The sequence below is a fragment of the Rattus rattus genome, chromosome 13 (assembly GCF_011064425.1).
Source record: "Rattus rattus isolate New Zealand chromosome 13, Rrattus_CSIRO_v1, whole genome shotgun sequence".
Classification (NCBI taxonomy): Eukaryota; Metazoa; Chordata; class Mammalia; order Rodentia; family Muridae; genus Rattus; species Rattus rattus.
In genome coordinates this window covers 46,341,529-46,366,265 of record NC_046166.1, presented here as the reverse complement: position 1 = coordinate 46,366,265, position 24,737 = coordinate 46,341,529, and the positions used below count along the sequence as shown (strand labels likewise).

At 41.1% G+C, this 24,737-nt stretch overlaps 1 protein-coding gene across 1 annotated transcript in view; it reads right to left on the bottom strand.

The window, feature by feature from the left end:
- The window catches only part of Fgl1 (fibrinogen like 1), a 30,188-nt gene extending 10,617 nt beyond the window's left edge, over nucleotides 1-19,571 (bottom strand). Inside the window, exons 1-3 of the mRNA XM_032919182.1 lie at nucleotides 19,497-19,571; nucleotides 8,641-8,711; nucleotides 7,921-8,107 (exon numbers count right to left, since the gene is read on the bottom strand). Of these exons, the coding sequence (XP_032775073.1) occupies nucleotides 7,921-8,107; nucleotides 8,641-8,703 (250 nt within the window). The 5' untranslated portion in view covers nucleotides 8,704-8,711; nucleotides 19,497-19,571. The remainder of the gene's footprint in view (nucleotides 1-7,920; nucleotides 8,108-8,640; nucleotides 8,712-19,496) is intronic.
- Between the last annotated feature and the right edge of the window lie 5,166 nt (nucleotides 19,572-24,737).

Sequence of the window (24,737 nt, the reverse complement as noted above, 5' to 3'; positions counted from 1 at the left end):
TTTATTTTTTATATATGTCACTGTCATTGTCTTCAGACACCCCAGAAGAGGGCATCAGATCCCATTACAGATGGTTGTGAGCCACCATGTGGTTGCTGGGAATTGAACTCAGGACCTCTGGAAGAGCAGTCGGTGCTCTTAACCGCTGAGCCATCTCTCCAGCCCCGCTACCTTTCATTCTTGCATTTTTTTCTTTGCCATGGTATTTCTTTGTCTTTTGAAGTTAAATAGCTACCAGTTAGTTGAAAAAAGTAATATTAGTTGATTTTTTTTTAAAGTCACTTAAAGTAAGACAAACTAACTCTCTGGATCGCACTCTAGGCCAGTGGCTCTCAACATGTGGGTCACGACCCTTCTGCTAAATCTCCCAAATTATTTATATCACAGCTCATAACAGTGGCAGAATTACAGTTACGAAGTAGCAACAAAAACAATTTTAGGGTTTGGGTCACCACACATGACGAACTCTAAAGTTTGCAGCATTAGGAAGGTTGAAAGCCACTGTTCTAGACTGATTTGAACAGATTCGGAAAGTATGACTAAGTATTATGTAGATGCCCTGGCAGCTTGCACACAATTGGAGTAGGAGCCAATCCAAAAAAAAAAAAATGGCCTCAGGAGAAGCCAAGCACAGACTTCTGAAAATCTCTTTCATATTTTACTTTTATCAATTTTGTTACTTTCTTCTTTAAAAATTGTTTTATGAGAATCATATAAGTCTTACGGCGTGTTTTAAAATGCTTTCTTTAGTTCATTGAAGCCTCATCGTCAACTAAATGAAGCAGATCGTGTTAAGTTGGGCGGGCAGCGGGACTCAGGAGAGAAAGTGGACTTCACAAGGCCGACTCCAATCGTGCACTACTGTTGGTGAGCTGCTGATCTTTGTAGTGATTTAGGCTTTGTTCACGCATTTATTTTCAAGATTCAAAACCACCAGTGTTCTTATGTGCTCTGGATTACAAAAGGGATCCCGTGAGGTCACTCAACAAGGAGAAGATGCCCACGGACAGTCCCCTCGACGATATTTAAAAGCTTATGTCTTGTGGTCAAGTGCGTCATAGAAGACTCACTAAAAGCATATTTCCCCTGGGTTAGGAAAGAGCTCCTTGTTTATAGTTGGTCTCCTATCAAAACAGCAGAACAACAAAGACTCACAAAGTTCAAACTCCTTTCCAGGAAAATATGGAAATGATTAACTCTGACTTGCTTTAGAAAAACTTCATGAAGATGGGGATTTCTGCCAAAACTCTCTGTTTGTTTTTATTTCATGCCAGTGTTTTTAGTTGTTTTTTAAAATGTTTTTTTTAATGTCCCTCTCCTCAGAAGAAAATGCCAAACACAATAAACATCCCGAGGAAAAGCTTTTAATGGAAGGAAATAAACAAGAAGCAAAACAAAATTAAAAAAAAAAAAGCTAACTGCTTATAAAGAACAATGTAAGGAGCTTGTTGTGAGAGAGGCGTGGCTTAAAAGGTGATAGCAGGAATCCAGAAAATTTGATCAACTTAGAGACTAACATAGCAACAGAGGGGCTGGAGAGATGGCTCAGCAGTTAAGAGCCCTTGGTGCTCTTGCAGGCTCAGCTCCCAACACACCATGTAGTGACCCACAGTCTTCTGTATGTAACTCCAGTTGCATGGGATAAGATGCCCTCTTCTGTCCACTTGGGGTACCCACACACATGGCAGATATACATGCACACACATAAATTCAAAATTTTTAATTAATTTTAAAATCTACCAACTCGATATTATCTTAGAAGCATGTCAACCCACTCAATACACTGGCACACCGGTGGCAGAAGGACAGGTTGAAGACGCTGTGCATTGATAGGACTTATAAAATATTTCACCTATGTTTAAAATCATGTGTCTATCTGTTCCAGGGGTGAGGGGTGTTCTATGCATGAGTGAATGAGTGTAAGCCAAAGGAGGGTATCAGCTCCCCTGGAGCTGGAGGGACAGGCTCTTCTGAGTTGTCTGACACTGGTTCTGGGAACCAAACTTAGGTCCTTTCCAAGAACAGCATGTTCTCTTAAGCACTGAGCCACCTTTCCAGCCTGGTATAGGACTTTTAAAAACTAATGGTTCTTGAAGGCTCATGTGCTATGAGAAAAAAGCCTATTCGAGCTTCTCTCTGACAAACACTGCATTGCACTCGCTGTGTCTAGTTTTTCCGATGTGCAGAGAGCAAGCCACTTAAAGAAACTGTGTTTAGGCTTCATAAAGTAATAACCCAGCTTAGCGATAGTATCTTTTTTTCCTTCTTGCCTCAGAATGGTGGCTGAAGCTCAAGGTTAAGAGCTTAGGACTGAAAAAGACTCCCCTCACCCCCAACCATGTTGATGTTTTGGTTTGATTTTTAGGAGAGTATGACTATATTTTCCAGGCTTTCATATTTTTACTAGACCAGGTAACTTTGACTTCCCAACCTCCATTAGTTTCCCCAGTACTGGGATTCCATACCTTGCATTCTTAATTTTCTTTTTAAATGTTAGCAACAGGTCTACAGAACATTCTGGGACATTCCAGAACTGGCCTTATCATAGTTATCCTTCTTCCCAGATGGCAGAAGAAGAAAGGTAAGAAGGCAAAAAGATACTGACTCACAGGAGATTGCAGTGTTCTTGGGACACAGAGGGAGTGGGGTGCTACCTCTAAGAGCAAGAGAGAGAATAGATGGTAACGTCCCATGTATGACATGATTGTTTTAGGCTATTATATTAGAAATCTTAACTCATTCAATCCTTGCAATGAATAAAAAAGGCTTATTTCTCTCATTTGATGAGAAAAGACATGAAACACAGAGCTGGTTAAGTCATTTGTCCAGGGGCCACAGACAGCTAAAGGGACTTTGAACTGGGTGTCTAAGAGTACACCTTAACCACTACCCATACTGCCTCAGGAAACTGGAAGTTTTTGTAGCAGTCCAAGTCATTAGCCAAACAGATTTGTTGCAATCGTCACCACTGAATGTGAATTTGATGCAGTAACTTTTAATTCATAAGTCACTAGCTTCCACGTGTTTGCAAATGATAGTTTAATTATATGCTATGAACATATGTGATTTATACATTATTTGCCAAAATTACTAGGTTGTATGTAATTAGATGTTTGCTAGCATGTGATGAATTATAGTTCAGAGAAATAACTAATTTGCTAACAGTATAGTGTCTTATAAATAAAAACAGAGACAACTAATTTATGCAAATTATATGCATGAAGAGACTTTTTCAAATTTAAGGACACGGGAATATAAACTTTGTTGTGACCACAATGTTAGATGTTTTATAAATTACACAGAATGTTATATTATGGTACATTTCAAGATTGTTTTTAATTCATTAATTTTTTTTAAAGATTTATTTATTTACTTTATGTATGTGAGTACACTGTCACTGTCTTCAGACACATCAGAAGAGAGCATCTGATCCCATTACAAATGGTTAAGAGCCACCATGTGGTTGCTGGGGATTGAACTCAGGACCTCTGGAAGAGCAGTCAGTGCTCTTAACCGCTGAGCCATCTCTCCAGCCCAACTCATTAATTTTTAAAATTTGATTTAATGTGTATAGGTATGTATGTATGTATATGTACCATGTGCATGCCTGATGCCCATGGAGGGTGTTGGACCCCTAGAACTGGAACTATTATGTGAGCCACCATGTGAGTGCTGGGATTGAACCCACGTCCTCTATGAAAAAAAAGTGGTGAGGAGAGTGTGAGAATCCATGGCAGGTGATGTAAAGATTCTGCTCTGTGTATTTACAGGTTGTTATCAATGTTCCTAAGGGATGGATGGTATCGGGGTTTGTATGTTTAAGAGGGCAATTATATCTTATCAATTGGATCAAAAAAAAAGAAGAAGAAGAAAAGTGCTTTTAATTAGTGTGTCATTTTTCCAGCCCTTATATTAATAAATTTTTATTAAAATTTATATTATATATTGATTGTGTGGTAGTCTTTGCAACTATGCTAAAAAACGAAGTGTCATCAAACCATATCTGTATTTCAGATTTTGTTCCCTCTTCTCTCTCATGCCTGAAGCACCTATGAAGACTATTAAATGCAAATACACTGACTTCTAGACTTATTTTAGGTACTGTATCCAGAAACAGACATTTAGAATAACCATTATTCATCTTGTCATCATAACACACGCACACATACACATACCCTATCATATACAATTTATCAACCTTACTCCTGTTTGCACAATCTTGCTCTGACCTTGGCATTTTAATTTTTATTTTCCAGGAACTGATTTCTTGCTTTATTCCTTAGTACCTATTGTTTCTCTCAAGACAGAGACTGGATTTTTTTTTTTAGCCTCAGTCTTTTTTTCACTAGCTACACAGTAGCTATAACCAGCGCGTGTGCGTGTAAATGCACGGGTGCAAACACACACACACACACACACACACACACACACACACACACACGCATGCACACATAATGTACATATACATACTCATGCACATATATGTATACATACATATATATGAAATAATTTTTGTCATATATGCCTGTGTGGTGTATGTTGATCTTATGTGCCTCAGTTTCCCATACTTTCCCTATCCCATCTCAGCCATGGAAAGAAATTTGGTGAGAAGTCTGACCTGATTCTTAAACATTTTCATCCACATCCAACAGTAAATTTACAAATTATTTTCTGACCTGCAGTGGTGCTTCAATAATTAGTCTGGCATGGAATGGAGGATATTTAATGTTTGTAGACATTAAGTATCCTATAGGTCACTTTACATTTTTTTCAGCGGAGTTTATCTTCTAGACTATGTTTAAAGCATCCTTGTAGCAGAAAGCCAGATATTGACATAATAGCTCCTCTGGACAGACATTGCTCTCTTTGCTGCACACCAAAATAAAGATAACATTTACCTCGGAGACAAAGTTTAGACATCTTTAACCCACTCGAAAATACTGGAGCGTCTTCATCCTAGAATGCCCAGTTGTGACACAGCCCCATAAACTGCTCACATGAGTCATGGGATTTGAGAAGAAGGGACATTTATGTACACATAGAACGTTTACCTCTGACCCATCAGCTGTAGCTCTCTTTGAGATCCATGCAGGCAAGCTTGTTAGTTTGCAAACAGTGATTTCTCAGGCCCCTCCTAGTTTTTGATAAGCGCCATCACTTTATAAGGTCACCAGCTACTTTGAATGAGTGTGGTAATGGCAGTTAATCACTGTCTTCTAAGAATATTTACAGAGTCTGATACCCTGTAGATGTTGCCTGACCCTTCATTTACGGTCTTATATGTTTTGTTGTTTTCTTCTTAGAATACAATTTCTGTGTTTTTGCCCATGGAACTTCTTCAAACTATCCCTTTGTGTTCCCAGGCCCCTTTAGGCTGAGATACCCTCAGTTCTGTTGCATGTTCTGGAGCTCCAGCCCTCCGTGTTCTCTATCCATGCAAGGGGGAGCTGAGAAAACCTGCAGGGGGCGGGGCGTGCATTAATACCAAGACGCTCCTGTGAAAGCTATTTTTATGTCAACTCGATACAAGCAAGAGTCATTTGGAAAGAAGAAACCTCAGTTGAGAAAGTGTTCCCAAATAGAATGGCCAACGGGCAAGCCTATGATGTATTTCCTTGATGGATAATCAATGTGGGAGGGTCCAGCCTATTGTGGGCGGTGCTACCTCTAAAAGCAGGGTGAGCAAAGCATGCTGGGTGAGCCAGTAAGCGCTAGTAATCCATGGCTTCTGCCTCAGCTCCTGCCTCCAGGTTCCTGCCCTGCTTGAGCTCCTGCCCTTGTTTCTTTCAGTGATGGACTGTAATGTAGAAAGTGTTAAGATGAAATAGCCCTTACCTTCCTAAGTTGCTTTTTTTTTTCTGTCCAAGACAATAGAATTTTCAACTAAGTAAGTTGGGCAGCAGAAGGTGGGGCAAACAGGGCAAGTAGTTCGAACAGAGAAAGATTAGAATCTGGATGAAGGTGGGGAAAGTGAGCGTTTTCCTGACGCCTAGGTTCCATATATAGTTCTCGTGGCTCTAAATCCCATGTGTGGTTTAAATGTAAAATGTCTCCATAGACCCAGGCGTTTAAACACTTGGTCCTCAGATGGTGACCCTGTTTTCAGAGACTGTGGAACTTGCAGAAGGTAGAGCTCTGCTGGAGAAAATGGGTCATCATTAAGGATGGGTTTGAGATTTAATGGCCCACCCCACTTCTCACTTTCTGCTTGCTGCTATAGCTGCTGTGTGACCAGCCAGTCACAGTTTTGCTGCCATAATGGAATGTGTCCCCTCAAACTGTAGACCAGAATAAAGCCCTTCTTCCTTGTTTCTAGACAGGTATTTCCCTCAGCGATGAAAAGCACTCCCCAGAATGGGAAGGTTTTATTTCTGTAAGATTGACGTGTCTATTTTTGATTATAGTCAGACAAATTTCTCAGATTTTATTTGTTCATCTCTTCCCATTTCTTTCATCAGTAAACATGAAGGGCAACGGTGTCTCAAACACTGATAGTCAGCGGGGAGATAAAATCTCTCACTGGGGTGGGAGAGATGCTTCAGAAGATCTGTGGCCGCTCTTCAAGACGACCCACGTACAATACCCAGCACCAATGTGGCAACTCACAGTTGTCTTAACTCCAGTTCTAGGGGATTTGACTCCCTTCTGGCCTCCATGGGCAGCAAGCATGCAAACATAGGCATACCCATACAAGCAAAACATTCATCATACCAGATAGTAGTAAACGCATTGAATATCCTTCCAAACCCCACACAGCAGCTAGTTAATTGATCAAGTTAGACTTGATATCCTTAAGCAGAGAAATTAAAACACATAATTGCAGCATAGAGAATACTGAACAAAGAATTCTAGACAGTTTTCTCTTCGCTTCTAACCATTACTCTTACAGAATCCATTCATATGTACAGGAAATCAAAGGGACCTTTGTCTGGGGAATAGTGATGTGGGTAGTGGTGTTTATACTGTGCTCAGGGTTCAATATAATTTCATTTCTAGGAGAAAAATTTTGGCTTAATCAAAAGGAAATGTCAAACCATTAAATAGACATATTTAAACCCTATTCTTTTATTTTCCATACAAATGAGTTTTTTTCCCATCCTTTTATTCTAATAATTTATTTTTCACTGTGTTTTCAGAGGCGAGAACCAGGCATGGTAGCGCACACCTGTGCTCCAAGCTGCTCAGGAAGTTGAGGTAGAAAGACAGAAATCCAAGACTAGACTAGACAACACAGAGAGACCCAGTTCAAAATAATTAGAATGGAAAACTACGTACATCTAAGGAGGGAAAACATAAATAAGAACAAAGTTTAAATATAAATATTCTCAATTATAGTGTCATTGATAGGCGAATATTTAATAATACGTTGTCTTGGGGTTTCATTGCTCGGAAGAGACACCATGACCAAGGCAACTCTTATACAGGAAAATATTTCCCTGGGGCTCTCTTACAGTTCCATCAATTCAGTCTATTGTCATCGTGGTGGGAAGCATGGCAGTGTAAAGGCAGACGTGATGCTGAAAAGGGGGAGAGGTCTACATCTTAATCCAAAGGCAGCCAAGAGGACTGTCTTCTCCAGGCAGCCAAGAGGAGGGTCTCTTCTGCACTGGGCAGAGCTTGAGCAGTAGCAGACCTCCAAGCCCACCCTACAGTCACACACTTCCTCTATCAAGGCCGCACCTCCTAAAAGTGCCACTTCCTTTGGGCCAAGCGTATTCAAACCACCACACCAGCCCTGAGGAAGCCCAGGCAGGAAGACACTTAAGTACCAGGTCAACCTGAGCTACATAGTGAGGTCCTGAATTGAAAGCAAAAAAACGAAACTGAACAAAGAAAAAGTCACTGAATGTTTAGTACCGTCATTACGGATGAATGTGTGACACAAATAGTTTGAAACATTTAGGAAAAACCGGTTCTGACCTGCGTAATGCCTCTTGCCTCCAAGGTCAACGAAGCTGTTCTCCTGTCCTCTATCCAGGAACTGGACCTCCTTCTCGTGCAAGAGCTGTGCAATCACCACCTGTTGTTGTTTGACCCGGGTCTCAAGCTGGCGCACCTGAGCCCTGAGCCTCACCTGCTCCTGCAAACAGTTCTCATCTCCGAGGACCTGCAAGGCATGCACATCTCATGTTCTTGGAATAGAAAGGTTGCTAATAATCTAGATAACCCCTGATGCAATTTTGTCTCCCACTCCCATTTCAGAATGCTCTTTCAATGAGGGAGCCATTTTACTTTTCCAAGACCTTTGAATAAGGTAGTCTTTTGTCTTTTGGGACTTCTAGATGGAGACCCAAGTTCATTGAAGTCGCCTTCAGATAATCTTTGCAATATACACCAATGATGTTTAATATTGGCCCCAGACCAATGCTAACTACTATAGCCAGTTTTGAATGACTGATATCACATGAAAAGGAAATAACAATAACACAGCCAGCTTAAAAACATTTCACTGATTTGTTGTGGGTCCTGATTTTTGTTTTTAAAGTGTTTAAATATGCCACATGTTTCCACAGAACTCTCTCATTCCTTCCACCCTTACTTTAGGCAGTGACAAGTTAACAATAGGTTTTCTGGGAATTAAAAAGAAACTCGACCTCAAAGCAGGCCAGAGTGATACAATAGTGTGCACGAGAGGCTTACCCAGCTCTGCTTGCCCAGAATCAGAGCAACAGTGATGAGGACAAAGCTGCGAATCTCCCCCATTCTTCCCACTGAAAGAACCACAAGAGAAAGAATTCCTCATGAGACCAGATAAAGTTCCAGAGCACCCGAAGGTTAGCCAGAAATGTATCCCCCTACTTACCATCCAGCCTTCTGACACACAAAACGATGGGAATCAACCCCATCAAAGCTTAGAGATAATTGAACCTGCTCAATAGCACAGACACACAAAAGGGTTCAGTTTCATCAAGGGCTCAGATGCGCCTGTTCATGAGAATGCAAGAAGGAGCAGCTCCTGATGCAGAGAGACCTGCGACCATGTTTTGGCCCAGCCTGCAGAAACTTCGTGATAATATTTTTAATTTATTTAGACACGCAGGTGGTAAATGAATAACAGATAATGTGAAATACTAGTCTTTTACGTGGAGGATTATTTTTGTATTTAGAAGAAGAAAGTTGTAAGAAGAGGCTGGTATGCACTGTCCTTTTTCTTTTTTTCTTGTTTTTGATTGCTGATTGTTTTGTTTTGTTTTGTTTTGAGACAGGGTCTCGCTATGCAGTCCTCTGGTTGGGCTGGACTCCCTATGTATGCCAGGCTGGCCTTGAACTCACAGAGGTCTACCTGCCTCTGTACCTACCCCCCAAGTGTCATACACTGTCCTTATATCTTAATATGTAGGCAAGGAATCATAATAATGTGAGATCTTTAGTCCTGCTTTATTAAATTTGTGGGGGAAAGCTAATGTTACAGCTGCAGCAGCAATGTCTTCTTCCTCTCTCCTCTCCCCCTCCTCTCTCCCCTTCCCTCCTCTCTCCTCTCCCCTCCTCTCTCCTCTCCCTTTCTCTCTCCCCTCCTCTTTCCCCTCCTCTCTCCTTTCCCGTTCTCTCCCCTCTCCCCACCTTTCCCTTCTCCTCCAAAGTCTCATAATGCAGCCCAGGCTGACATCAAGTTCAAGACCCTCCTGCTTCTATACAGAATACCTGTCTCCCGTTCCTCAAGGTTGCCTTTTTTTAGGGTTGAAGATCAAACCTCAAGAGCCTTGTGCATTCTAGGCAAGTTCTCTCCTGCTAACCTATACCTCAAGCTCTTTAAATCAATCCTGAAGTCGTTACTCCAGTCGAAAACATTTGCTCATACCCAACAACTTCTGGATGCTATCGCAATGCTGAGTTTTTTCATAAACTTTAGAAGCTAATGACAAAAAAATGTTTGTACAGTTTTAATTTTTTATACACAATTGCTGCTGGAGTAAAATTATTGTTGCTAGAACATATGACTGATAATCATTTTCACCACTTACTTTATCTACCTTAGGAATAAATGGTTCCAAACTTTTGTGTCACTCACTGGGATCTGCAGGGAGGGTGGGGGACATGATAGATAACGACACAGGTTGGACATGGGATGGGACACCTCAATGTCCAAAGATTAAATTCTATGTCTACAGGTGGTAGTAGTAAGATTTTAGAACTTTGCTGCATTCTGTTTTGTTTATTGTTGTTTTGTATTTATTTATTTAGACAAGACTCTCTCTTTAGCCTAGACTGATCCAGACTCTGTTTCCCAGGCTAACCTTGAAGTTGGGGCAATCCTCCCACTAAACTAAGATGACAAGAGTGAGCCACTAGATTGCGTTGAAGACTTCCACACAGTGATTTTACTTTTACAACATCACCCAAGTCCACACCTACAAATTAGGAAGGTCTCCGTTCCCCTGGCATCAATAAAAAAATTGGTTCTAGGGGGGTTTGCAGAAGGGAAACCGGGAAAGAGGATGACATTTGAAATGTAAATAAATAAAATATCCAATTTTGAACAATTTAAAGAATAAATGTCATTTATAATGAATACATGATATGATTACCCATCTGTACTACTTCACATTTCACAGTGATTTCTAACCTTATGAGCATTTACATATATAAAATGCTACCACGAGAAACCAAAGGTTCTAGAATGTCAAGGGCATTGATCAATGGAATAGAATAGAGGACCCACATTTCTTCCTGCAGACACCTGAGTTTTGATAAAGAGGCTGACAGCACACATTTGAGAAAAGACAACATCTTCAAAGAAACAGGTCTAGTCAAGCTGGATAGCTAAGTGTAGAGGAATAAAACTGGATCCTTGTCTCTCACCCTTCCACAAAGTACAAACAGAAGGAACACTACCAAGTTCCTTCTATGAGCCATGCTTATACCTAAACCACACAAAGAGCCAACAAAGAAAGAAAACTTCAGACCAATTTCCTTTATGAATATTGAAGTAAAATTACTCAATGAAATTCTCAAAAACTGAATCCAAGAACATATCAAAACAATCATCTACCATGATCAAGTAAGCTTCATCCCAGGGATGCAGGGGTGGTTCAATATACAGAAATCCATCAACATAATCCACTATATAAACAAACTCAACAGAAAAAAACCACATCATAATATCATTAAATGCTGAGAAAGCATTTGACAAAATTCAACATTCCTTCATGTTAAAAATCTTGGAAAGATCAGGAATTCAAGACCCATACCTAAACATAGTAAAAACAATATACAGCAAACCAGTAGCCATCATCAAACTAAATGGAGAGGAACTTGAAGCAATCCCACTAAAATCTGGGGCTACACAAGGCTGCCCACTCTCTCATACTTATTCAATATAGTACTTGAAGTCCTAGCCAGAGCAATCAGACAACAAAAGGAGGTAAAAGGAATACAAATTGGAAAGGAAGAAGTCAAAATATCACTATTTGCAGATTATATGAGAGTATATTTAAGTGACCCCAAAAATTCTACCACAGAACTCCTACAGCTGATAAACAACTTCGGCAAAGTGGGTGGATATAAAATTAACTCAAACAAATCAGTAGCCTTTCTGTACTCAAAGGATGAACAGGGTGAGAAAGAAGCAAGGGAAACAACACACTTCACACTTGTCACAAATAATATAAAGTACCTTGGTGTGACTCTAACCAAGCAAGTGAAAGATCTGTGTGATAAGAACTTTAAGTCTCTAAAGAAAGAAATCGAAGATCTCAGAATATGGAAAGATCTCCCATGCTCATGGATTGGCAGGATTAATATAGTAAAGATGGCCATCTTGCCAAAAGCGATCTACAGATTCAATGCAATCCCCATCAAAATACCAATCCAATTCTTCATAGAGTTAGAAAGAGCAATTTGCAAATTCATTTGGAATAACAAAAAACCCAGGAGAGCAAAAACTATTCTCAACAATCACCATCCCTAACTTCCATCTATATTACAGAGCAATAGTGATTAAAAAAAAATGTATGGTATTAGTACAGAGACTGGTGGGTAGGTCAATGGAATAGAATTGAAGAACCAGAAATGAACCCACACATCTGTGGTCACTTGATCTCCGACAAAGAAGCTAAAAGCATACAGTGGGGAAAAAACCCAGCATTTTCAACAAATGGTGCTGATTCAACTGGAGGTCAGCATATAGAAGAGTGCAAGTTGATCCATTCTAATCACCTTGTACAAAGTTCAAGTCCAAGTGGATCAAGGACCTCTACATAAAACCAGATACACTCAAACTAATAGAAGAGAAAGTGGGAAGTGTCTTGAACACATGGGCACTGGGGAAATTTTCCTGAACAGAATAACAATGGCTTATGCTCTAAGACCAAGAATCGACAATAGACTTTATAAAATTTCAAAGCTTTTGTAAGGCAAAGGACACTGTCATCAGGGCAAAACAGCAACCAATGATTGGGAAAAAATCTTTATGAATCCTACATCAGATAGAGGGCTATCTATATCATCCAATATAGACAAAGAACTCAAAAAGTTAGACTCCAGAGAGTCAATAACCTTATTAAAAATGGGGTACAGAGGGGTTTGGGATTTAGCTCAGTGGTAGAGCGCTTGCCTAGCAAGCGCAAGGCCCTGGGTTTGGTTCCCAGCTCCAAAAAAAAAAAAAAGAAAGAAAAATGGGGTACAGAGCTAAACAAACAATTCTCAACTGAGGAATGCCGAATGGCTGAGAAGTACCTAAAGAAATGTTCAACATTCTTAGTTATCGGGGAAATGCAAATCAAAACAACCCTAAGAGTCCACCTCATTCCAGTCAGAATGGCTAAGAACAAAAACTCCGGTGACAACAGATGCTGGCAAGAGAAAGAGGAACACTGCTCCATTGTTGGTGGGATTTCAAGCTGTTACAACCACTCAGGAAATCAATCTAGAGGTTCCACAGAAAATTAGACATAGTACTACCTAAGGACCCTGCTATACCACTCCTGGGCATACACCCAAAGATGCTCCAATATATAACAAGAACACATGCTCCACTATGTTCATAGCAGCCTTATTTATAATAGCCAGAAGCTGGAAAGAACCCAGATGTCCCTCAACAGAGGAATAGATACAGAAAATGTGGTACATTTACACAATGGAGTACTAATCAGCTATTAAAAACAATGACTTCATGAAATTCATAGGCAAATGGATGGAACTAGAAAATATCATCCTGAGTGAGATAACCCAATCACAAAAAAACCTCACTGATAAGTGGATATTAGCCCAAAAGCTCTGATTACCCAAGATGCAATCCACAGACCACATGAAGCTCAAGAAGAAGGATGACCAAAGTGCAGATGCTTCAGTCCTCCTTAAAAGGGGGAACAAAAATATTCACAGGAGGAAATACAAAGACAAAGTTTGGAGCAGAGACTGAAGGAAAGGCCATCCAGAGACTGTCCCACCTGGGGATCCATCCCATATACATTCAGCTACCAAACCCAGACAACATTGATGAGGCCAAGAAGTGCGAGCTGACAGGAGCCTGATGTAGCTGCCTCCTGAGAGGCTCTGCCAGAGCCTGACAGATACAGAGGCAGATGCTCACAGTCCACCATTGAACTGACAACAGGGTCCCCATTAGAGAAGTTAGAGAAAGACGAGAAGGAGCTGAAGCAGTTGCAACCCCATAAGAACAACAATACCAACCAACCAGAGTTCCCAGGGAACTACCCAAAGACTATATATGAACTGACCCATGGCTCCAGCTGCATATGTAGCAGAGGATGGTCTTGTTGGGCACCAATGGGAGGAGAAGCCCTTGGTCCTGCCAAGGCTTGATGCCCCAGTGTAGGGGAATGTCAAGGCGGGGAGGAGGGAAGGGGTGGGTGGGTGGTGGGGGAACACTCTCATAGAAGCAGGGAGGGGGGGATGAGATAGGGGCTTTATGGTTGGGAAACCAGGAAAGGGGATAACTTTTAATGTAAATTTTAAAAAATCCAATAAAAAAAAATACCAAGGAATAGAGTGAGGATCTGGATGTTAGGGCTCTTACCCTCCAACTAGGGTACAACCCCCCACCATGCTCTAGACACACAGTCTGTGCTTGGAACTAGGACAACTCAGCAGCTTTGCAGCCGTCCTCACATCCATGACGAAACATGATGAGGAAAGTGTGTCTGTGCTGATGAATTGAGCCCAGACTGCTGATGGAGAGGACAGCTCTTCCTGTATAGTAGAAAACATGCTACTTCTAAAGCCCATGGCAACTATGTTGGAAATAAACAATGACAGCTCACCATCAGGTTTCGCGACAGTATCAAGCTCTAGTATATGAACAAGCTTTTTCGTCTATATTCTACTGGAAAATAATCTCCCAATGTTTTCTTGTGCTGTGAAGACATTAACTCAATTTCTCCTGAGAATGATCTTCCTTAGAAGACAACTGAGTCCTTATAAGCTAAAAGGAATTAATCACTCAAATGCTATAATCACTGCAGCAGTTGCTAATAATCAATATTAGCAATCAATATTAAACCCGAGATGATATTCCTTATTCTTTATTTATGACTAAGAACACAGAAGAAAGTTATTAAGGAGGAGTCGAGGCCATGAAAAAGAGTAGCTGTGGTTTCTGAGTTGGCTATCTGGGGCGTTTGGATTGAAAATGACCTCCGCGTGCTCATATATGTGAATACTTGGTCACTAGTTGCTGGAATTGTTTGGGAGGGATCGGTGTTGAGGTTTTGTCTTTCACTGTCTGTTGTAATGCTAAGTGCAGGCCCTCAAGACCTGGACTCTGCACACAGACCCTGGAACCCTGCCCCTACGTTAATTCTGATTGGTAGATAGAGATGCCAATGGCCAACATCTGGGCAGAGAAGACATAGGTGGGGTTGAGGTTGCAAGCTTGGGAGAGAGAGGACCGGGAGGAGGGAGGAAGGAGAAAGAAGCTTCCATGGACAAAGAATGTGTTGGCGGGGAGAAGGAAAGCCACCGTGGGCTAAGGGCCAAGAGAATGCGGCACAGAGGGCCGCCCAATTGGGATAAGAAAGCCCAGAGAGAACATAAATAATAATGGTAACTTGGGTTATTGATAGGAAGTAGATTCGAACGCCATGGAGGGCAGGCAGCTGCCCAGCTACTGTGCTGCCTGTGGCATATTTAAAAATATAAAGGCGGTGTGTGTTTTTCTCCTTGGAACATAAATGGTCTAAGGTGGGGAAGAAGCCCCAGGCCGGGATTTTTTAAGTTTTTTTCTCTGATTGTGAGATGTGGCCTTGCTGGCATGGCCTTCTTGGAGGAGGTATATCAATGGCAGCGGGCTTTAGAGTTTCAAGATCGCAACCCATTCCCGTTTAGCTCTGTGTGCCTTGTGCTTGCACGGAAGGTAGGAAGTACTGTTCCAGTGTGAGCCATGCATGCTGGCCTGTCTGTCTGTCTGCCACTGTGTGTCCCACGTGACAATCATGGAGGCCAGTCCTCTACACGTGTGACTCCTACATTAAATGCTTTGATAAGTAAAAAAAAACCCAACACAAACATTAATTAAAGCTTCTTTTTAAAAATATAACACATTAGGGCTGGAGAGATGGCTCATATAAATATAATATGTGTTTAATATATATATTAAATAAAAACTTTAAAACAGGTTGAAGTGCTTTGGAAGTTATATTTGTGTCGCGACCACCCTGGCCAGCAAGGAAGACACAACACTGTTGGATTCTTCTCAACAGCCTTTATTGTAGGACCACCTCATTGTTGATACGGGAACCCCAAGCAGCAAAGGCGCTGGCCTTATATACATAACAGGCTATGGTTGTATACTTGTCCTCCAGGGATTGGTGGAGCATGAAGCACCTCATTAGCATGAATATCGCCCTGGCCTGATAGCTGCCAGAGGCATGCCAACACATGCGCTGAACGGGTGTTTACCACAATCGAGTACCAGATGTCGGCACCATCTTTTTAGCCCACACCGCTCCCTACATATTTGTATATAATCTAGTTTTGTATCCATCTGTAACTATATGTATTACACAACACTTATAAGTATCGGTCAGATGTAAGTATCAGCAAGATGTCGGAGTAGTAAAAGACACTTGCTAAGAAGCTGGAGGACAGACATTCCCTCAGAACCACATGGTGGAAAAAGAAAAGGGATACCTGAAAAACGCCCTCTGACCTGTATACACGCTACCATGCGCGTGTGCATGCATTCACATACACATGCTACATGTATAAATAAATGACTGAAGAAAACGTTTTTACATTAAATCTTGCTTAGCTTTATATTTAGTAAATATAAAAAAAAATCCATTCAAAGCTGATGGAAACTGGACAGGTGTCTGTCTGTCTGTCTCGGTGGACTAGTGTTATCAACTCAAAAGCAGTTCCTTATCTGCCCGTCTTCAAATAGTCATTTCAGGATGTCATATCTTTTTCAAAAGGGTTTATGTTAAAGTGACTATCAAACATATTCTCAGGAATATGCTAAGTCTTCTAAATGTACGCATCCTGGTTTGTAACTCTACCCAACAGCTACTTCAGTATGGAAGAATTTTTTGGGGGGTATTACAAATGTTTCTTAGAAAATCTGGTCTTGGGCCAGGAAATGACTTAGCAGATAAAGGAACTTGCAGAAAGTCTTGTGTGGCAAGTTAGGTGAAAAAATGTCCCCTATAGTCTCAGGCATTTGAATAGTTGGTTGCTGGTTGGTGGCATTGTTTGGGTAGGTTTAGAAGGTGTGGCCTCACTGGAGAAGTGTCACTAGGGGCAAACTTGGAGGTTTCAAAGCCTTTAGCCATTCCCAGTTTGTTCTCTCTGCTTCCTGCTTCTGATTCAAGCTGTTGAGCTCTCAGCCTACTGTTCCTGCTATACCTACTACCTCTGTCTTACAGTCATGCACCGTAACTCTAAGTCCAAATAAACTCTTCCATGAGTTGCTGAGGTCATGGGGTTTTTATCACAGCCACAGAAAAGTAACAAATATATCTGAAGACTCTGAAGACAGTGTTTGACTCCCAGAATTCAGGGTAGAAGAAAAAGCTAATGCTCCAAGTTGCTCTGTTGTTGAGGTTTGGTCTGTTGTTATATATTGTAATGGTAAATACTGGCCCTGGTTGAGTCCAGGATGAGAGAAGCCACAAGTACACCAAGTAATGCTATGACCTTGCTCCTTAATGTAAAACTATGGTTGACTAACGATGCAAGCAGCCTATAGCTGGTTAAAAGAGAGGTAGGTAGGGTTCCATTTCTGAGCCTGGGGTCTCAGGAGAGACCTTGACAGGGAGAAGAAGAGACATGGTGGAGAAAGAAGATGCCCTTGGGTAAGGGGTTGTGAGAGCTGGCCATGAGGATTAGCCAGTTGGAGTAAGAGTAGCCAAGGCGAAACATGGCAAGTCGTATCTCAAGGTTAATGGCAGGAAAATAGACACAGAGGGTAGATATCTGCCTAGCTCTAGTGCTTTTAAGGCTTATTATAAATGTAAAATATATTGTAAAAATAAAATAATTATATATATATATATATATATATATATATATATATATATATATATATAATCTGGGTACTGAATGATGAAGGCAGGGTAGAAGTCCCCAGTGGACATTAAAAAATTAATACAACCTTCTGCCATTGGTCACAGCTGCACTGAAAATCCAGTCTTCATCATTCATGATAGTAAACCATCCTTATTCTGCACATCCAGTTTATACTAACATCATCCTGTTCCTTATTATCCACCATGTTTGGTTGTATATCATTTATAGTATTCTGCTTTTGGTATTTTGAATTAGAAATCATTATACTTTAAAATTATTATAAAATTATCCATTGAAATTATCTTCAAATATCTGTTCTCAAACAGGCTGTATTAGTCAATATAAATTATTTTAAGGAGGTGGGGAATGTAGTTCAGTGGTAGAATATGCCTCTCATGACTAGGGCTCTTGGTTCAATTTCCAGAATCTAAATAAATAATTACCCAGTAAGTGTGTATGTGCGTGTGTGTGCGTGCGTGCTTTGTGTGTGTGTGTGTGTGTGTGTGTGTGTGTGTGTGTGTGTGTGTTTTTTTTTTTTTTGTGGAAGGGTCTCACTTATAACTCTTGCTAGCCTGGAATTCTAGTGTTGACCAGGTTGGACTCAAACTTGCAATAATTCTTTTGCTTCTGCCAGCCAAATGCTGTGTTACTATGTCACAATGCCCATTTCTGACCAACAGTCAGAACTAACAGCAAATTATACTGCATTAAACTTAAAGGCAAAAACATCTAACTTTAGAAATGTGCTATGGTAAGTGCCTTTTATAAGTAGAATCTCAAAACAAAGTATGTAAATAGCTTATAAAATGGTTTAAATGATATTTTTTGAATGAGCCATTATGAGAAGATACAACAAATTTAAAAAAAGGGACTCTGCCAGTGACACATATCAGTGCCTTGCTCATCCATCAGCCGAGACACTCCCTCCTGCAGCAGATGGGGGAAAACGCAGAGACCCACAGGCAGACGTCGTGCAGAGAGTCAGAGGCCTTGAAACGCTGGGCACTACGTCTTAGGCTCAGGGACCCCTTCAGAAAAGGAGGTGGAAAAGTGTAAAAGCCAGAGAGAATGTATGACACCAAGAGAACAAGGCCCGGCCCAAATCAATATGATCAGAGCACCTATGAACTCAGAGACTAAGGTAGCATGCATAGAGCCTGCCTAGGTCTGCAACAGGTCCTTCACGCATGAGAGCTTCTAGTTACATGTTTTTATGGGATTTCTGAGTGTGCAAACAAGTGGGTCTCTGTTTCCTGTGCCTCTTCTTGGAACTCTTTTCCTTCTTCCCATCTGGTCCAACTGTGATGGACTGGTTTGTGTTTCATCATGCCACAGTAGTTTGTATTAATCCCTTAGAAGCCTGTCTGTTTTTTCATGAGAGACAGAAATGGAGTAGATCAGAATGGGAGGGAGATAGGGAGGACCCAGGAAGAGTAAAGGTGGGGGTAGGAGAAACCTTTCGATAAAATGAAAAAGGAAAAGTTTAAAAGAAAAAAGTGTATCAACAGCACCACTATATTTTCTAAGTTATCAGTCACATATGAGCTACAACATTAATGCAGACAGTTAAAATATTACCCGTAAGCACAGCCTGAGAGACCGTATTGTGCTGCTTTTCCAAACTTTTCTGATAATGGACTATACCTATATCTTTGTTGTTTATACGAAGAATGTATAGATTTTCTTAAAGAGCTCTGAAAAGCTAAACATACTTGACCTCCAAATAGTTGAAAAGCATTTTGGGAAGCCCAAATAACAATGTGGTCTATTCTGTTTTTAATTCTGGAGGCTGAAATGGAAACTTCTACTGTGAACCCCCACCTAACTCACTCAAAATCCAAAGGGATGGGAAGCTAATTAGATTCTAAATCTCTCCTCCAAATTGCAGCTCTGCCTTATTGTCAACCATCCCAGTCTCTCTCAAAAGCCAAGAGTATTGAGACTTTCCGAGTCCTGGTGTCTGTCATTCGCTGTCATGAAAAAAAGTCACCATTATTACAGTCCAGTCAGGAGTACAGCTAATCACTTACCTCACATCAAAATGAATCAGTACTCAGCTAGGCTGGGTCTACACAGGGCCTCCCAGGAACTTCTAACTGAAGTCCGAATTACAAATGGTTTCCCCTGCTATTTGATTAGATGTGGGCAAAGTTGACTCTGGCTTTAATCCAGAGACAACATGAGGAAACCAGTTTAACTGGAAGGAATATTAAAAAAAAAAAATGGAGTGGGAACCCCAATACTCTTATATTTTCAATTTCTCCTCCTTGCAGAAGATTTTATTGGCTTACATATCTTTATTTCAGCCTTTTTTTTTTTTTTTTTTGTTCTTTTTTTCGGAGCTGAGGACCGAACCAGGGCCTTGGCGCTTCCTAGGTAAGCACTCACCGCTGAGCTAAATCCCCAGCCCCTCAGCCTTTTATAGTTACGTTCATTCAGAGAATTTTGTACTTTTATCCTAAAAGCCAAAGCGCATCAAGCTTCATCGGGCCTTACAGGTGGTAAGACTTAATAAACTACCACCAGCAAAGAGGAAACTAAAGAATTATTTCAGCTAAGACAGGGACAGGGGCCACATTTTTCTTAAGTATGAAAATACCCCCACCACAGGCTTATAATGGACAAGATGGAGCCATCCGTTTACTTGATCCTTTTTTACTATAATTTTTCTCTATTCTTGAGAACTTCAGACACAAAAACATGAAATATGACCATAGCCACCTCGCATTCCCCTCCAAGTTTTCCCATGTCCTCTACAGCATGTAGAGGACTTCACATTTTGCTTCATACTACCCTAAATTCCCTGTGTACACGGATGTGGGACTGTCGATTAGCAACAGTGTTTTCTCATGTGTAAAGATTGTGACACTTGCTCCCTTAGCCTTAGCTGTGTTCTGCACTAGCTGTTCTTTTTGCTTTTAAAGCCTCTGGAGCAGTTTCTAACGTGTGTGAAAGGTAACTTTTCCAGTTCTGCTAATCTTGTTGTGTAACAATCTCAGACTGGAAACCAGGTGATCGCTTCTCTTCAGTCTGATGTAACTCAAACAGTTGTTTGCCTTTTGTCCTGTTGCCCCTATTTCTAAACTCAGATTCCTGTAAAAAATAGAGTGTTTTCTTTCTGTGCTTTCTTTGTTACTGAGCGGAAAGCTTCACCTGTATTTGACCTTTCTGATGATTGTCTTAGGAAATTTGGAAGTTCTTATAGAAAAATCGGTCCTGATGACTTAAAATATTTATAATAATATACAAAAATATTTATAATAATATTTTAAATATAATATAAATATAACAAATATTTAAATATAATAAAATATTTATAAATATCATTAATAATATTGTAAAATATTTATTGTAATAATGATGAAGCAATGACATTTAGGCTGAAGTGATCTACACATACAGGAGGGATGAAATGGTGGCATTGGTAATAGAAAAGTCAAGCCGCTGATTTAGAAGGAAAGCATGGAATTTTAAAGCTAATGAGATAATAGCTACTGTGGGGAAGTGTAGTATTTTGGATGTATCTTTCTTGTATCTTTATTGCTTTTTCCACGTTCAAATAAATAATTGATAAGCTCTAAGATCAGGCAGTCTGCAGGGGACACAATAGTAACGACCGCAAGAACCACATGTGCCAAATAGAGTAAGAACAGGGTTTTCTTTGCCTTTTGGTGATGCCAAGGACTAAACCCACGGCGTACCACATACCGGGAGCCTGCTTTACTAGTGAGCTGAGCTATACACCCGCTGCCACAGCTGCCAGAGCGGCTCAGCCCTCAACATCCTACGAGGCTACCAGCCGTCTCCATTTCAGTGGGGAAATAGGTCCAGAAGTTGAAGTGACTTGCCCAAGGTCACAGTGCTATGGAGACGTGGAGCCAGAACTCAAAGGCAATCTGGCTCTGAATTTGTGATCCTCACTGTGAAAACGAGGTTATGCTGTCAAGGACTTGGTTCAGAAAAACTGTCCTAAGAGTAACTCGGGAAAGACTAACAAAACACTAAGAACCAAATGTAGGGGCTATGTCCTGTGGAGACACGCCCCAAACGGCAATTTTTAGGAATTTGATTTGGGGGGGTGAGGGGGAGGGCAGAATAGTGTGGAAGAACAGTCAAAAAATCAGAGGTGGGCTCTCTCTCCTGGCATGGTCACAAGCTGGGCCAGTCATTGTTGGTTGGCCATTCTTTCAATTTCCGCTCCATCTGTATCACCGCACATCTTATAGGAAGGACAAATTATGGGTCAAAGGTTTGGTGGGTGGGTTGTGTCCCCCTCACACCATTGAAAGTCTTGCCTGGCGACAAGAGGAGGTCATTTCAGGTTCCATATCTCCTATTTCTAGGAATCTTAGCTAGGGCCATCATTATAAGTTCCTGGGAGAGTTGGACAAAGGAAGGGGAGAGGGAGGGGACGCTGGGATTGGTATGTAAATAAATTAATAATTTACAAAATATCAGAAATGTTGAAAAAATTTTATGAAAATCCTACCCGCCCCAATAGTCTAGGTTCCCGAATAAAAAGACTCACAGCCTTTATATTTTAATGTATCTTAATCAGTTCAACAGCTAGGCCACTGCCTAACCTCCACTACCTCCCGCCGATAACTCTGAGGTACTACTTACTAAATTCTGTGTTCTACCTTGGCTGCCCTGGACGCAGTCGGGCAGCCCTCTGGGCCTTGCTCTCCCAGCTCCTTCAAATGGTGGGTATGCCACTCTATCCTGCACTCATCTCAGGCATGGTGTCTCTCCTCTCCTCCACACTCTTCCAGCATCGGATTTCCTTCTTTTCTCTTCTTGGGTCCCAAGCCTGGGAATCCTCAAATCCCGCCCACCTCTGTCTGCCCTTCCCAGCTATTGGCTGTTGGCATCTTTATTTACCAATCAGAACCAACTCCGGGCAGGTTCCCAGAAGCCACAGGCAGACACTCTCCAAACACCAAATATAATTAGCATTCATAATACTGGCAACTACGCAGAAACCCTGAGTGTGGTGGCTTAAGCCTATACTATCAGCACTCGGGAGGCTGAGGCAGGAAGATTGCAGGTTCGAGGCTGGCCTAGGGCACTTACTCCCTATATGGTGAAAGTAGGGGATCAGGGAGAGAGGAAAGGGGAAAATAGGGAGGGAGGAAGTTGTTAGTATAACTAAATTATTAAGGCTATAAAGCATGGCACAAGGCCCTGGGTCCACTTCCCACTTCACCTAAAAAAAAAAAAAAGTCAAGATTGTGACCTTTAGAGTGCAAGAAAACAAAACACTCATATACCTAAAATAAATATTTTTTAAAAAATGAAATAAGAGGAGCAGGTTGGTCTCAGTGTTGAAGTAATGGACTAGAAACAGGAAGGTCAGGATTCATACCTGAGCACATGAGTGTTTGCATATTGATAGACTCACATGTAGCCCAGGCTGGCCTGGAACTCTGGATCCTCCTGCCTCCACTCCCTTACTTCCCAGGAGGCTGGGATTACAGACATTCAACACCACACTTACTGCATCCCAGGCAAGCCCTCTCCCAACTGCTGTCTCTTCAGGCCCAATGCCTAATAGGTTTATGCATTGTTTCTAACTTTATTTATTTTATATGTGGGTGTTTTGTCTGACCATATTTTTGTGCACCACATGTGTGCTTAGTGCCCAGGGAGTGCAGAAGAAGATGTTGGGTTCTCTGAGACATGACTTACAGAAGCTTGTGCACTACCATATAGGTGCCGGGAATCTAACCTGGGTCTTCTGGAAGCGCAGCCAGTGATCCCATCTGATGAGCAACTTCAGCCCTGCCAATGAGTGTCGTTGTTGTGGTGGTTGTTGCTGTTGTTGTTGTTTTGAAGCAGGGTCTCTCTTACTCTGTGGCCGTGGCTGTCCTGGAACTCGAGATGTTAACCAGGCTGGCCTCAAACTCACAGAGATCCATTGTTTATTTCTCTCAAGTGCTAGTATTAAAGGTGTGCAGTGCTATGCTCGAGTCCTAATACATGGGTTTTAAAGCAAACGTCACTGCACAAAACTGTGAGATCATTAAAGTTCACATTTCATAGTAGCTGGATTTATATGGCTTCCTTAGACAGTGTCTGGACTGACTCCATAGTTTCTTTCTCAAGGATTGTCTGAAATAATATACATATACCTAATATATAAATTAATAAAATATTAACATATTGATACTAACATTTTATACATATACCACATTATTGTTTGTTTATATGTTAATGTTATGTGTTAATATTACATATTAATATAATGTTAATAAATATTTACACACATTAATATAGGGGAAAAAAGAATTGCTTTCTAACTTGTAGAGGTATTTAACTTAGAAAACCTGTTCATTGTGGACTGTGACTCTGATAAAAAAACCAAGCAAGGAGACTTGGAGAACAGCAGGCACTGGATAATTGTGAGCGATTTCTTTTTAAGAAAACTGTTTTTCTCTGGTCCAAGAACATTTTCATTAAGTCGAAGATACAGCCCCTCAAGACCACATCTTTCTGCCTCTGGGATGGGTCAACTTAGCAGTGATAGGTAAATCCTTTTCTTCTCTTTTCAGAATACCTCACCCAGAGAACTCCATTGTACACATCAGACCCAGGGCAGCTGTCATCCGAACCCGCTGGGCCGTGCATTGTGCCTGCTGGACTGGAGGCCTGCCTGGTATGTGATATTTGAGCAAATCCCAGTGTGAAGGTTGTGTTTCAGTCTGTCCATCTCCTGCCGGCTCAATCTACCGCCGTGACAGGTCGGCTCTCGGCCGCATCATCAGGCAGACCCAGGTAACCGCTCGTCCGTCTATCGTTTAGTGCATCTCCCCAGTATACGGTTCTGCTTTTGAAATTCTGCTAATTCGTTTTAGTTAGCACAGCAAATAACGAGCTTCAATGCAGTATTTTCATGGTATTTTGATCATATCCATCTCCCCATTGCCTTCTCTTCTTTCCCTTCCGCTTCCTGTTGTTCCTGTTCTTCCTCCCAAAGAATCTCTCCTCTGATTTCATGCCATGTGCGAAGCTAAAGCTAAAGTCTGTGTGTGAGGAAAAGAACATTTTCCTTTTTATTTTCCCCGTTACTCTCTTGCCCCCTCTTCCTTTTAAGTCCCCTCATCATGGACTCCTCTTCATATCCTTATGTCTGGTGTGTAGAGTTTGCAACACACGTTCCACATACGAGTAGAAACGTGCAGACTTGGTATTTTGAGTCTGGCTTAACATGATGGTTTCCAGCTCTATCCATTTTCTTGCAACTTACGTAATTTTATTCCTCTTTACTACTG